The sequence below is a fragment of the Nematostella vectensis genome, chromosome 13, assembly GCF_932526225.1.
Source record: "Nematostella vectensis chromosome 13, jaNemVect1.1, whole genome shotgun sequence".
Classification (NCBI taxonomy): Eukaryota; Metazoa; Cnidaria; class Anthozoa; order Actiniaria; family Edwardsiidae; genus Nematostella; species Nematostella vectensis.
Window position 1 is genome coordinate 11,739,945 of NC_064046.1, and position 12,850 is coordinate 11,752,794.

General features: G+C 42.4%; 1 protein-coding gene across 6 annotated transcripts in view; it reads right to left on the reverse strand.

Annotated features, from left to right (window-relative positions):
* The window catches only part of LOC5519444 (transient receptor potential cation channel subfamily A member 1), a 54,449-nt gene that overhangs the window by 3,859 nt on the left and 37,740 nt on the right, over nt 1–12,850 (reverse strand). For all 6 annotated transcript variants that reach the window (XM_048720837.1, XM_048720838.1, XM_048720842.1 and 3 more), the window contains 20 exons: nt 12,552–12,685; nt 12,220–12,268; nt 11,470–11,661; nt 10,823–10,909; nt 9,920–10,005; nt 9,183–9,344; nt 8,270–8,384; nt 7,511–7,680; nt 6,800–6,884; nt 6,518–6,574; nt 5,905–5,991; nt 5,407–5,477; nt 4,197–4,344; nt 3,499–3,612; nt 2,929–3,083; nt 2,095–2,155; nt 1,649–1,732; nt 1,025–1,222; nt 395–463; nt 210–320 (listed from right to left, as the gene is read on the reverse strand). In XM_048720837.1, the coding sequence (XP_048576794.1) occupies nt 210–320; nt 395–463; nt 1,025–1,222; nt 1,649–1,732; nt 2,095–2,155; nt 2,929–3,083; nt 3,499–3,612; nt 4,197–4,344; nt 5,407–5,477; nt 5,905–5,991; nt 6,518–6,574; nt 6,800–6,884; nt 7,511–7,680; nt 8,270–8,384; nt 9,183–9,344; nt 9,920–10,005; nt 10,823–10,909; nt 11,470–11,661; nt 12,220–12,268; nt 12,552–12,685 (2,235 nt within the window). The remainder of the gene's footprint in view (nt 1–209; nt 321–394; nt 464–1,024; nt 1,223–1,648; nt 1,733–2,094; nt 2,156–2,928; nt 3,084–3,498; nt 3,613–4,196; nt 4,345–5,406; nt 5,478–5,904; nt 5,992–6,517; nt 6,575–6,799; nt 6,885–7,510; nt 7,681–8,269; nt 8,385–9,182; nt 9,345–9,919; nt 10,006–10,822; nt 10,910–11,469; nt 11,662–12,219; nt 12,269–12,551; nt 12,686–12,850) is intronic.

The following is a 12,850-nucleotide window of genomic DNA, read 5'->3' on the forward strand; positions in this document are numbered from 1 at the left end:
TATCTTTGAAGTTTTTCTTTCTGTTCGGGTGTTAAACCACCTTATCTTTGAAGGTTTTCTTTCTGTTCTGTTTCTGATCTCACCTTATCCTTGAAGGTTTTCTTTCTGTCCGGTTGTTAACGCACCTTATCTTTGAAGTTTTTCTTTCTGTTCGGGAGTTAACCCACCTTATCTTTGAAGTTTTTCTTTCTGTCCGGTTGTTAACCCACCTTATCTTTGAAGTTTTTCTTTCTGTTCGGGTGTTCCACGTATTCGGTGACCTGCACCTTGCTGAGAATAAACGTGGGCAACGCCCTCTCCAGCTGGGACAAGTGCTCCACCTTGAAACGAGACGCACAAAATTTGAGAAGGGAGGGGGTGGTTTGGAAAATTAACGATATAGCAGAGTGTTTACCTGGCTAGTATATCTCTCCATCGCTGCTGTTTTTCTGATGTTGTCGATATCACCGACAGCCAAACCGATCTGCGGACGAAAAGTGGAAACATGTTAATACATAGTTGGCATAGTTCCTATAGTCGCTTTTTCATTTCAATCAATGAGAATGAGTAAGGGATCTTGAAAGTCTCAATGTTCTGTATTCCCAAAATAAACCGCTACCTACCAACGTCCTTGATGCTAAAAAACAAATTTACGATAGTATTTGCGCGAATAGGGTTTTGCTCATTTAAAGTCTGAAACAGCGGTAAACAACAAGATGCAAATGCCAAAGCGCGGGGGTAGGGTGAGTAAAAATCCTCACGCGCTGTGGTGGGTGGTTATTACTATTAATAGAAAAAATGGAAATCGACATGGCGCGTGGGTAATATCAAAGAGTAGTTATCTTATGCTATCTTATCTTATACTCTCTTGTTTCAGTTCAGTAGCTTGATCATTTTATTCCTTCCATTCCATTCCAATCCACTGTTTAGCGAATCTCTTTTTCTAAGCCAGGCCGAGTTTGGCAAAAGTAGGGCAGACTTACCACAGAGGAGGGTGGACGCGGGTCACGTGAATCGGCTCGGCCAATCAGAACGCTGGACTTACCAGTAAGTTAAGGAAGATGATCGGCATCATAAAACAGTAAGAGATGAAGAGAATGTTGAGTACGATAGCGGAGCCTGTGCTGGTGCCGGTGCTATTGACGGAGTAGTTCAAGACAATCTCGTCATAGCGGAGGTTATCCAAAATCATGAAGAAAGTGGCGGCGAGAGAGGCAGAGAGATTGGAGAATCTTGTCTTAGCCTGGGGCATAAGGACACACGATAAACACTCGCGTGTAAGATACAACAGAAGGTATCAGCGAGGGAGGCAGAGAGATCGGAAAATCTTGTTTTAGCCTGGACATAAGGACATTCAATAAACACCCGCGTATAAAAGCCTACAAAACGTGGCGGCGAGGGAGGCAGTTAAGTAATATTAGTGTTGGGATAAAGTAGGAGTTAGTTAAGAGTTGGTTTAGTGAAAAAAAAAGACTACGGTCCATCATGGGTTGGTTGTGTGGATGGAGTGTTGCGAGGGAGTGGGCTAGTTAGAGGTAGTGAGATGTCAAAAGGGTGTAGTTGGTTTTAGGGGTTTCGAGGCGAGGGTAGTTTTGGGGTTGGGTGTGCCATGGGGGGGGGGGGGGGGGTAATGGCTACGTCCCGTTTCTGAAACCGCTTACATACATACCACTTCGACGTTTGTAAGAGGGACGGTGATAACATGAAATGAGAAGGCGAAAGCGGCGAGGAATATCAATAGAATAATCAAGACCTGGGAATCGTAAAACATATGAAGTTATACATCTAACGCTAACAGGCGATACAAGGTGATTGTTAAGCCTTGGGTACATCAGTAAAAGTCGTGAAACCTAATTGCAATGCAGGAATTCTTGTGGTGAACAAAATTGATTGTCATGGGGGGAGGAGGCAATGTCAAAAGACTTAAAAAGAGAAAGTACACAGTGCGAAAAAAGTCTGTCGGTTTTCGACAGTTATAGTTCCACCGTTCTCCAGAAAAGAACGAGTTTACCAAACGGAAGTGTCACAGAAGCCTTCCATTACTTCAAACCCTCTGCCAGGAGCAAGTCTGCTACCCAAGAGGCCTTGCTATTCCCCTGTTTTCCCATGGCATACCTTGAATACCGTCATCACTGTTTTTCTTATCATCACAATATACAGACCGACATAGTTAAACCTGAAAACAAGGAAATACGTTTGAAAAGATAAATGCAGAAGGGTAAGAAGTTTGATTCCAGAAGTTGAGGATACAGCAAAGACAAACATACGTTGTCCGTGATGCGCATTTGTATGGCACTGTTATTTAGGTTTTATACAAATATTGAAATCTTTTAAGGAAAAAGCTTTGGAACAATTTGAGTTCTGAAATAAAATCAAACCTCAGCATTCCATCTTTTAAAACGAGCATACGGAAAGAGGTAATAAAATGGAGCCATTTTTATTGTAGGCTGAGTTTCCCTAGCCTACTTGTAGGCTTTGATAGTTTTTCCGGCACGAAAACCCCGAAACACGAGGTTCGCATACCACGGCCGCCATCTTGGATAATTCTCCCCTCCCCCAGCGGAGCGCGTTATACAAGATGGCGGCCGTGGTATGAGAACCTCGTGTCTTCAGGGTTTTCGTGCCAAAAAAACAAAAATCAAAGCCTACAAGTAGGCTAGAGTTTCCCACGCTGAACTAGCCCATCGGACCCTCTCCTCGCAAACTTACTTATAACTTGCCATGCAACACACAACAGTTACATGTTAATGTTATACAATAACACTATCCACGGGAGGAATACGCGCACTGCAAGCAAGGCGAGGTCATGTAGTGCAATATCTACGCGATAAAAACGCATTTTCCTAGCTGTCACGTGTACACAACACTTACTTGCTAATGTAAAAAAATAATACTAATCACGCGAGATGCTCGTATATTACTAGCTATCACGCGTTACACAATACTTACTTGCTAATGTAATGCAATAGTACTATCCACGCGAGAAACACGCATACTGCTAGTTCCGCGAGATCAGTCCCACGCGGTCGCACGATCGTCACGAAGGTCATGACATAGAGCGTGACCTCCATCCAGTTATTGATGCTGAAGAAATAGTTCCAGCCCTAAGCAAAAAAACAAAACAAAATAGTACAATAAGAAGAAAAACAACCAAGATGACTACGCATGATGTAAGGAGATGCATCTGGTTAAATTATGTCTTCAAAACAGGTAGGTCAGGGGCGGATCTATTAGATATTCGGTTAAAAAATAACAAGAAATACAAGGAAATCCACGGAAGAACAATAAATCCGTCCCCCCTTTATTGAAACCCTTGCTTTGGCCCCTCTTTTTTGGAATTTCTGGACCCGGCCCTGTAAGTAGGCATTCTTGACTAGATAAGGTAACATTTCTTCCTAGGCAGCGGAAAAGATGGACAGGTAGTGATGAACAGTAAAAGAGGATATACACGCTTAAAGGAAAAAGCCAGCAAACGAGAAGACAAAAAGTGCTCATAGAGGTTGAGGGGTTTCACCTTACCTCGTCAAACATCTGGAAGAACTCCTTCGCAAGGTTATATACGCAAGCAATGATAAGAACGACGGCTACTGCTGCTATCAACGGGTCATCCCTGAAGGACTTAACGATCAGTGGCTACGGAAAAAAGGAATGGAATGGACTTAACGATCAGTGGCTACGGAAAAAAGGAATGGAATGGACTTAACGATCAGTGGCTACGGAAAAAGGAATGGAATGGACTTAACGATCAGTGGCTACGGAAAAAAGGAATGGAATGGCGAAAAAAATAGTTAAATTCCAATTTCCAAAAAACAATTAAATCAGTACATATTCCCACAATGCTATATCTGTTACTTAATCGCAAAATGCCGTTCGAAAACTGCGTGGTTTGTTTTGACTTTTAAATGAGCACCGGTAATAGTATAATGTATGTCGTCACTCAAATTTATTCAAAACAAATTTAAGATTTTACAGACACTGTGTGGAATTTCCAAAATCTGTTTTCTAGGCCAAAATTTTCTAGATTCTTTCTACTATTGTTCCTTTTTTTTTAAATAATCTTTTTATAAAAAATGCAGCGCAACCAGAAAATCCGCAAACATCCAGAAATATGGGTTGAATAATTATTGTCTTCTGACAAATCAGAAAAGAAAATTTAGAAAACTGACTGCATGTATTTATCTCGTCTACTTATCTCGCGGTATTACTGTAAAACTTACATCCTCCTTTATGGTTGTGTTACTAGCCACGTTTTCCATATTGTGTTTGGTAAAACTGACAATGTACTGCATTATCACCATGATGAGCGATATGTAAATGAGGTAGACGGCTTGGTTTAGAAAAGCACAGACAAGGCCAAACTTTCTCCTGAAACAAATATAAACCATTTGTGATAAATGTTAATAAACATCAAGATTATGTGATACGGGCATGAGAAAAGACGATGCTGGCAGGAACTACTGTAAGCCCCATCCCCTTGCTTTAATTGGCTGAACGGCTTGCCAGTTAATTACGTCACTTTTGAATTGCCGCTGGCCACGAATGGGACAGCTTATCGCATAGAATGCATGACAACAGTCTGTCATTAGACGCCTGGTGACGAGGCTAGACTACCGGAAAACATTATACCAACAGGGCTCTTTACTGCCTTACGAAAGGTAAGAAGAAGGTAGAAGAACATCCTTTTTTGTGATAGCATCCATTTCAACCGGCGGATTTGCATTAGCTATTGTGATAGCTAACGAAAGACATTCTAGTTTCGTATTTAACCATGTCTGGTGAGGAAAAGAAAACGATTTTACTGTCGAATTCGTTGTATCGCGACATCGCATTTTCAAAACATCGATTTGTTTTAGTCTTTTGGGATTTTCTGTTCCGCCAGTCTAATTATTCTAAGCCAATCAGATTCTTGCCATCTCTCGCCTTAGACTAGGCTAGACTACTGGGAAAACACGATACCAACAGCGCTCTTTACTGCCTTACGAATGGTCCTAGAAGAACATCCTTTTTTATCCTAACAAATGCAATCTATGTGAAAGCATCAATTTCAATAGGCGAATTTGCATTAGCTATTGCGATATTTTATTGCATTGATCATAATTTGGAATGACTTTGAAAAATGATTCTGTAAATTAACTAGAAATATTTAAACAAAAATAACAAAGATATGGCTTGGAAGGGTTCTTTGAAATCCATGCAAACATCGCCAACATTGCTGGCGAAAACAGCCGGTATTCTTGAACCAGAAATGCCGCCGTTGTTTGTATATAACGTTGTAAGGTGCAGGGTAGTTAACCAATATTTCCTTTTCCTTGTGGCATTTGAGCAGGGCGACGCTAGCTATGGTGGTCGACACGTTTTGACCGAGAGATTGTAGAGAGAGAGCTGCAGCCATATCAAGAATGAAATTTGTAGTGCAATTTGTCTTACCATTTGATATCCATGAGTACAGAGCATAAGGGGTGAGTAAGACATTCTAGTCTTTCGTATTTAACCATGGTCTGGTGAGGAAAAGAAAACGATTTTACTGCCGAATTCGTTGTATCACGACGCCGCATTTTCAAAAAATCGGTTTGTTTTTGTCTTTTGGGATTTTCTGTTCCACCAGTCAAATTATTCTAAGCCAATCAGATTCTTGCCATCTCTCGCCTTAGTGCAGTTGCCTGGCTTTCTGTCGCGACACTGTCTGGTTTTCGTCCAGAGGATAGCCAGGGAAGTGCACAAAGCGAGACTCTGGTTGGCTTAGAATGGTTTTACCGACGGAACAGAAAACCGAAACAAATCGTGTTATAAAAACGCGGGTCGCGATACAACGGATTCGACAGTAAAGAAGGAGAGATAAAGGAAGATGAAAACATACACATTGGCCTTGATCACACAACTGGTTATGGGCCCAGTCATAATAATTGATTATTTAGAGGTACTCACGTGGAGAGCAATTAATGATTCTCGTATATATTTAGTCTTTTTTCTCTCGTCAGGCATCCCTTGGATAAACTTTAGGTCGTACGAGACCTGGAAAAAAAATAAACGCTGTTGAAAATCCTTGATGGGCCTTGTGTGTTGTTTTGGTTTTATTTGAGATATTGAAAGATGCTTATAGTTATAGCATGACACGAGGGAAATTTAGTGATTTAATGTTCCCGCAATCGAGGGATGATTAGTTGAAGTTCTGACGCCGCACCGTCATTATTAATGCATTAGGAAAATTTAGAAACTAAATCTCCCTCATCATTAATGTTTTTTAGAACCATCTATTGTTTTCGGGGAATTTCGCTAGTAATTGTCCCTCAGAAAATAAAAGAATCCGAGGTGATCATGGCAGTACATGGGGTATAGTTACGTCTCTGCAATAAAACGGAGCCGTTTGTATCGTTGGATGGATTGGGTTTCAGAGTGATTCAAGTGGATTTAGTTCGCTACCAAAATGCACCTTCTCGTTTTGGTGGGAAGGGGGGCAGTAAAAAGGCCACGGATGACGGAAGCAGTCTTTAAACAGAAAACGCTGATAAACATGTGTATGATCAGAGGACAACTTTACCTTATAATCCTCTTTTTCTGGGTCACCTTCCGTCTCTACACAACGGTCTAGAAATTTCTGAAGGAAAAAAAAACACGAATTTTCATAAGCTATATATATTTTTTAATGATGATTTTTATTTCCAATCTTTTCTCTACCAAAAAAGGATAAATCGGTTACAAGCGGCCGGAAACTTATACTTGGATTTGGGTATATGTCCGTGACCATATCCTACCTTTGCTAAGGCCCACATGTGCCGGACTTATAGTTTGATGTGAGTATACATCCGGGAGCATGTCTTACCTTTGCTACAGCTGGCATGTGCCGGACTAATAGTTGTATTTGTGTATATGTGCCGTGTACCGTACTTCGGACGACTTCCTTCCACCTGGAAAAAATAGGCCCGTAAAGGAACATGTAGCTACTGCAACATTTATTTACAACTGTGTGATGCTAATCATATCTTTCTAGGTTATTTGTTAGTATTATCTTGATATAAAAATTGCTAATAAAACCCGGAATGTGTATGGAATACCGCCCTGTTCAAGTTTATTAAACCCAGGGGCTGAACTAGCTTTTTTCCAGGGGAGAGGGGGTTGACCTTCGTCATTCTTTACCTTTGTAACGATTTTGGAATGAAGAGACACAATGAAAACTTTAAAAAAGGCAGTCCAAGGGGGAGGTTTAAACTCCCTAACGCCCCCCCCCCCCCCGTATATTCGCTAGTGCAACCAAGCTGCCATAGAAGTTAATATGTAAACATTGTTTAACAAACGCCAAACTCTTTGATTATTTAGATATTCTAGAAGATTATTTAGATAATATTCTAAACTAACGCTTCGAAACGACCATAGCCCGAAGTATATCCGAGGTCTTATTATCCCAGCAAACCTCGCGGCCACTCTTGTGATCTTTTTTCTTCTTCTGTGTGATGACATAGTACATGCGCAGTAGCACGAAGCGATCGTCCATATCACTTTCAAGAGACGAGGGCGTACGAGGATAACCACTTACCGTTTGTTTTCTGCTATTTTCATGGCGACATTTTCGTGCCTCTCCTCAATGGCGATATCGAGGATGTTTTGATTGCGCTCGTTGACGGACACGACCTGCTCAGGTTTGCTCAGCAGAAATTCCAAGATCTCGGCATGGCCACCCAGCGCTGCCATATGTATAGCTGTGTTCTGATACAAAAAGGGAGGCAACTTAACTAATGCGCGCACCGTGCGCACTAAGGGGTAATTTAAATACTCCTGAAAATATAGACTGGCTGGTGTCGATTAGACCTTCTTGCTCTCAGAACTACGTGCAAGCTTAAACAGTAAGTGTAATCAAAATATTACGGAATGTTCATTTCTTTTGTTTTGAAGACTTGGCGACAACACATGATTTCTTGAAGTAACGTACTGTAATGTTGAAAAATAGTCTCCTCTCCCATAGATATTTATCGCCTCTAATATCAGGTTATCCTCTTGAGCTGATGATTTCAGAAAGCTTCGAGCTGCTGACTCTAGAAACATATTCAGGCAGAGCAAGGCCCTGCGAACAAAATTGTGAAGTAGGTGATGTAAAGACCTATTAAAACTCGGTTGTCTCTGGCATAGCTATTATACAGCAACCCTGTATCTGAATTGTCCTTTCGCGAACGAGCTCAGAAGATGAACATATTTTATTAATTACACATGGAGCGTTTGAGCACAAACAGACTTTTGCTTACTATTGCTTATTAAGGAGTGAACAGACATTTATTCCCAAAGAGCCAGTGGAACGTACCTGGTTTTTATCAGTGACGTTCAGACAGTCTGGTTTGTTTTCTAGTATTAGCTCTAGTGCTTTCTTGGAGCCCTGGCGTGCTGCGTAGTGCAGAGGCGTCTGACCTTGGACATCTCTGAGATAAATGGTAAACATTTCGTGTATTGTACTGATGTCTATCATTAGGCCCTGAAGGACAGGAGGGGGTGCCTTACCTGTCTATCCTCCCTACTCTCTTGGGGAAGAATTCAAAGAGTTCGTCATTTCCTTTCGGGCGACGAGGTTGTGTGTACGAGAAGAGGGGAAAGGCAGGGGGAAGAAGGGGGGGGGGGGGGGGGGTGGGCGTTTTACCTGTCTATTCTCGGTCCTCTCTTGTGGAAGATTTTCACGAGTTCGTCCCTCCCGGGGAACGAAGTGTGTGTGTGTAAAAGAGGAGGCAGGGCGGGATAGAAGGGTGCCTTTCCAGTCTATCCTCGCTACTCTCTTGATAAAGACTCCACAAACTTCCTCCTAGGCGGCGAGGTGTGTGTGTGAATACGAGAAGAGGGTGGAGGCAGGGCGGGATAGGGGGTGCCTTACCTCTCTATACCCGCTCCTCTCTTGATAAAGAATTCCACAAATTTCCTCCTAGGCGGCGAGGTGTGTGTGTGTGCATACGAGAAGATGGTGGAGGCAGGGTGGGATAGAAGGGTGCCTTTCCAGTCTATCCTCGCTTCTCTCTTGATAAAGAATTCCACAAACTTCCTCCTAGGCGGCGAGGTGTGTGTGTGTATACGAGAAGATGGTGGAGGCAGGGCGGGATAGAAGGGTGCCTTACCTGTCTATACCCGCTCCTCTCTTGATAAAAAACTCCACAAACTTCCTCCTAGGCGGCGAGGTGTATGTGTGTATACGAGAAGAGGTGGAGGCAGGGCGGGATAGAAGGGTGCCTTACCTGTCTATCCTCGCTCCTCTCTTGAGGAAGAATTCCACGAGTTCGTCATGCCCCTCCCGGGCGGCGAGGTGGAGGGGAGTCCGCTCGTTCGCGTCGTTTGCGTTCATTGTTCGCTTTCCACGCCCCTCTGTCAGTTTCTTCACCACAGCGATCCAGCCATTCCTTGGACACCATGGAAAGTAAGGTCAGACATTGCACCATTGAGCACCCAATATTAAGGTGTGCAATGATTTGTGCAGTAGGGTGCATGCTTGCACATGCGCACTGCGCAAAAACAATCTGGAAACCACGAGTCCGGATTATGGCTGTGTGTTTCTATAATCCGGAAAAATTAAAGCGGTGAAACGATGATTGGAGAAATGTATACCACAAATCTGTCACTTTTATATTTATTGTATATATTAGGGTAATTGTCGCATCAATAAAAAATCACATATTTTGTTAAATAAAAATAGCCTACTAGGTCACTTAAAGAAAATACGCCTTATTTGATGTTAAATAAGATTATTTGGAACATTTTCCCGTCATGTTTATTGCAGAGCTATTGCAAACTATCTTAGTTTCACCGCCATAACATGGGTGAAAAAGGTAAAACGTCACCTAAGACAAGGCCTTCAAACGGCAGGAAAACAAGCGAGACGAGGTGGTGTGAGATACTTGGTAGAGTTGCAAGTTATGGCAGCTAACAAGGGTAATGTGGAGATGCGTAGTGGCGGTTTGTACTATGAAGTACTCACCGGGCCCCGATGTGAAGTGGGATTTCACCTATTCCGTTCACAATCGCTGCAGAAGCTTTATACTTCATGAGTATGATTGAAACGTCCTGCAAAGCGAAAAGGTATTGCTAAGTTGAGAGTTTAAGCTCTTGTGTGGAGTTTAACGACTTGTGCTGGGAGTGTTTACAAGCAAATAATATAATTTTTTTTGCTTAAACATGAAGTGATACATGGAAAATCAAATTTAATAAAGACCAGAATTTTCAGTATAGTAATTATTTGATATTCAAAATAAACATTAATACATCCGTGTCTTGTCATTCCCCTAATCTTTACACATCCGTGTCTCGTCAGTCCCCTCACCTTTATACATCCGTGTCTCGTCATTCCCCTAATCTTTATACATCCGTGTCTCGTCAGTCCCCTCACTTTTACACATCCGTGTCTCGTCAGTCCCCTCATCTTTACACATCCGTGTCTCGTCAGTCCCCTCATCTTTACACATCCGTGTCTCGTCACTCCCCTCATCTTAAAACATCCGTGTCTCGTCACTCCCCTCACCTTTACACATCTGTGTCTCGTCAGTCCCCTCACCTTTACACATCCGTGTCTCGTCAGTCCCCTCATCTTTACACATCCGTGTCTCGTCACTCCCCTCATCTTTACACATCCGTGTCTCGTCAGTCCCCTCACTTTTACACATCCGTGTCTCGTCAGTCCCCTCACCTTTACACATCCGTGTCTCGTCTCTCCCCTTACCTTTACACATCCGTGTCTCGTCTCTCCCCTCATCTTCACACTTCCCCGTCTTGTCACTCCCCTCACCTTTACACATCCGTGTCTCGTCAGTCCCCTCATCTTTACACATCCGTGTCTCGTCAGTCCCCTCACCTTTACACAACCGTGTCTCGTCACTCCTCTCACCTTTACACATCCGTGTCTCGCCGCGTAATGAAGAGGTGTGTTACCAAGACGGTCTTTGGCGCGAATTAACGAGTTCGCCTTGACATCCTGTGGGGGATATTAACTCACTGTATCATTCCAGAAAGATCCACCCCTCCCCCTCCCCTACCTCGCACAAAGAAAATTATTTTCTAAGGTTTCCTTATCTCCTAAAAAAAATTGCACTGAATGACGCCCCTTTTCCCATCGAAATCACCAAGGGGTGTCGAAATCAATATAGATTCCTGTGTATTTATTAGGCCGTGACAGACTGAGAACAAGTGACCTACTGCAATCGGAGCCTCGCTGTGTTGTTGTAAAAATCGAGTCGAAGCGAGTTTTGGAGGCTCAGAGAATCACACGTATAATAATCAACAACGAGAGTTAAATACAACCTAGTTAGATCCAATGTGACGTGAGTATTGTGCTGTGGGATAAACTGCGACAAGTTTATGGATAGTTTTTAAATCACTAGGAAATAATTCAAATCAGCACTGTTTTTTTGAATCACTAGGAAATAATTCAAATCAGCACTGTTCATTTACCTAAAATCGCTTTCTCTCTGGAGAAAGTAACCTTATCAAACAATTATTACTAGTTAATCTCGAAATTTCTGTCCCCGCTTTTACCTTGAGAATTTCTTTGAGGATTTCTGCTACACCAATGGCGTAGTGCAACACAGTCTTGTTCTCAGAGTCCCGGATGTCAACGTTCGCATTATGGTCGAGGAGGACTCGCACAGACTCGAAGCAGCCGTTCTCGGCTGCGAGCATGATGGGAGTTCGTCCGAGATGGTCAATAGCGTCTACTTGATCAGTATCCTAAGTATCAGGGATATATATCTTACAACAAAAATCATTATAGTATCATCACAACTATCATCATAATCGTTATCTCTGTCATCAACACCATTGTCATCACCATTTTATCATATGATCATCAGCATCAACATCACCATCTCCATCGCCATCATCAACATCATCATCATCTTCGTCTTTACTTCTATCATCGTTACCACTACCATCAACTTTCTATCATCATCAACATAAATTAAATTAATGTGTTTAGAGTATCCTATATACTCGACGCTCGTACATTTAAAATCTTAATAGCCCATCCTGGAACTAAGGAACATAAGCTTTTAGTAAGCTAACATATGTATAACAAGTAAAATTTAGGGCCGAGAAACAGAAGGACACTATTCATGTCTCGACAGGGAATCGAACCCGTTTCAGCAGAGGGCCCATACGCTGATGCGCTAACACACTGGGCCACCCGTGATTCCGTCATCATCATTATCATCACAACTATTATCATTTCCATGACGATGATCGTCATGAGTATTCAATATGGAATATTCTATTGGAAGGGTCCCTAACCTGCTTTAGCAAGTACGCAATGACCTCGTGGTGATTAGACTGCGCGGCTCTGCAAAAAAGATGGAGGTAAAGAGGAATGTATTTACTTGCATTAACATATATACTTCGACTATATACTTTCTTTTTTTATGAGTGAGTGAGTGAGTGAGTGAGTGAGTGAGTGAGTGAGTGAGTGAGTGAGTGAGTGAGTGAGTGAGTGAGTGAGTGAGTGAGTGAGTGAGTGAGTGAGTGAGTGAGTGAGTGAGTGAGTGAGTGAGTGAGTGAGTGAGTGAGTGAGTGAGTGAGTGAGTGAGTGAGTGAGTGAGTGAGTGAGTGAGTGTCTAATGTCTAACCTGTGTATAGGAAGCATGCCATCTTGGTCAGGAGGAGGATCGAGAATAAACGCAACTGCCTTCATGAGGATGTCTAAGATGTCCATGTACCCATAAGAACACGCGAGATGTACCGGGGTACTCCCATCTTGGCTCTACAAGATACACAAAGTCAGAAAAAAACAGCTAAACGCTCTCTAACATGAAGCTCGGTACATAAAGGCAAGATGTACCAGAGGTACATGAAGTCATTCAATATACGTAAGACACCCTTCTAGGAAAAGTCGAGTAAGATGTAGACTCGATACATTTTTTTTCTA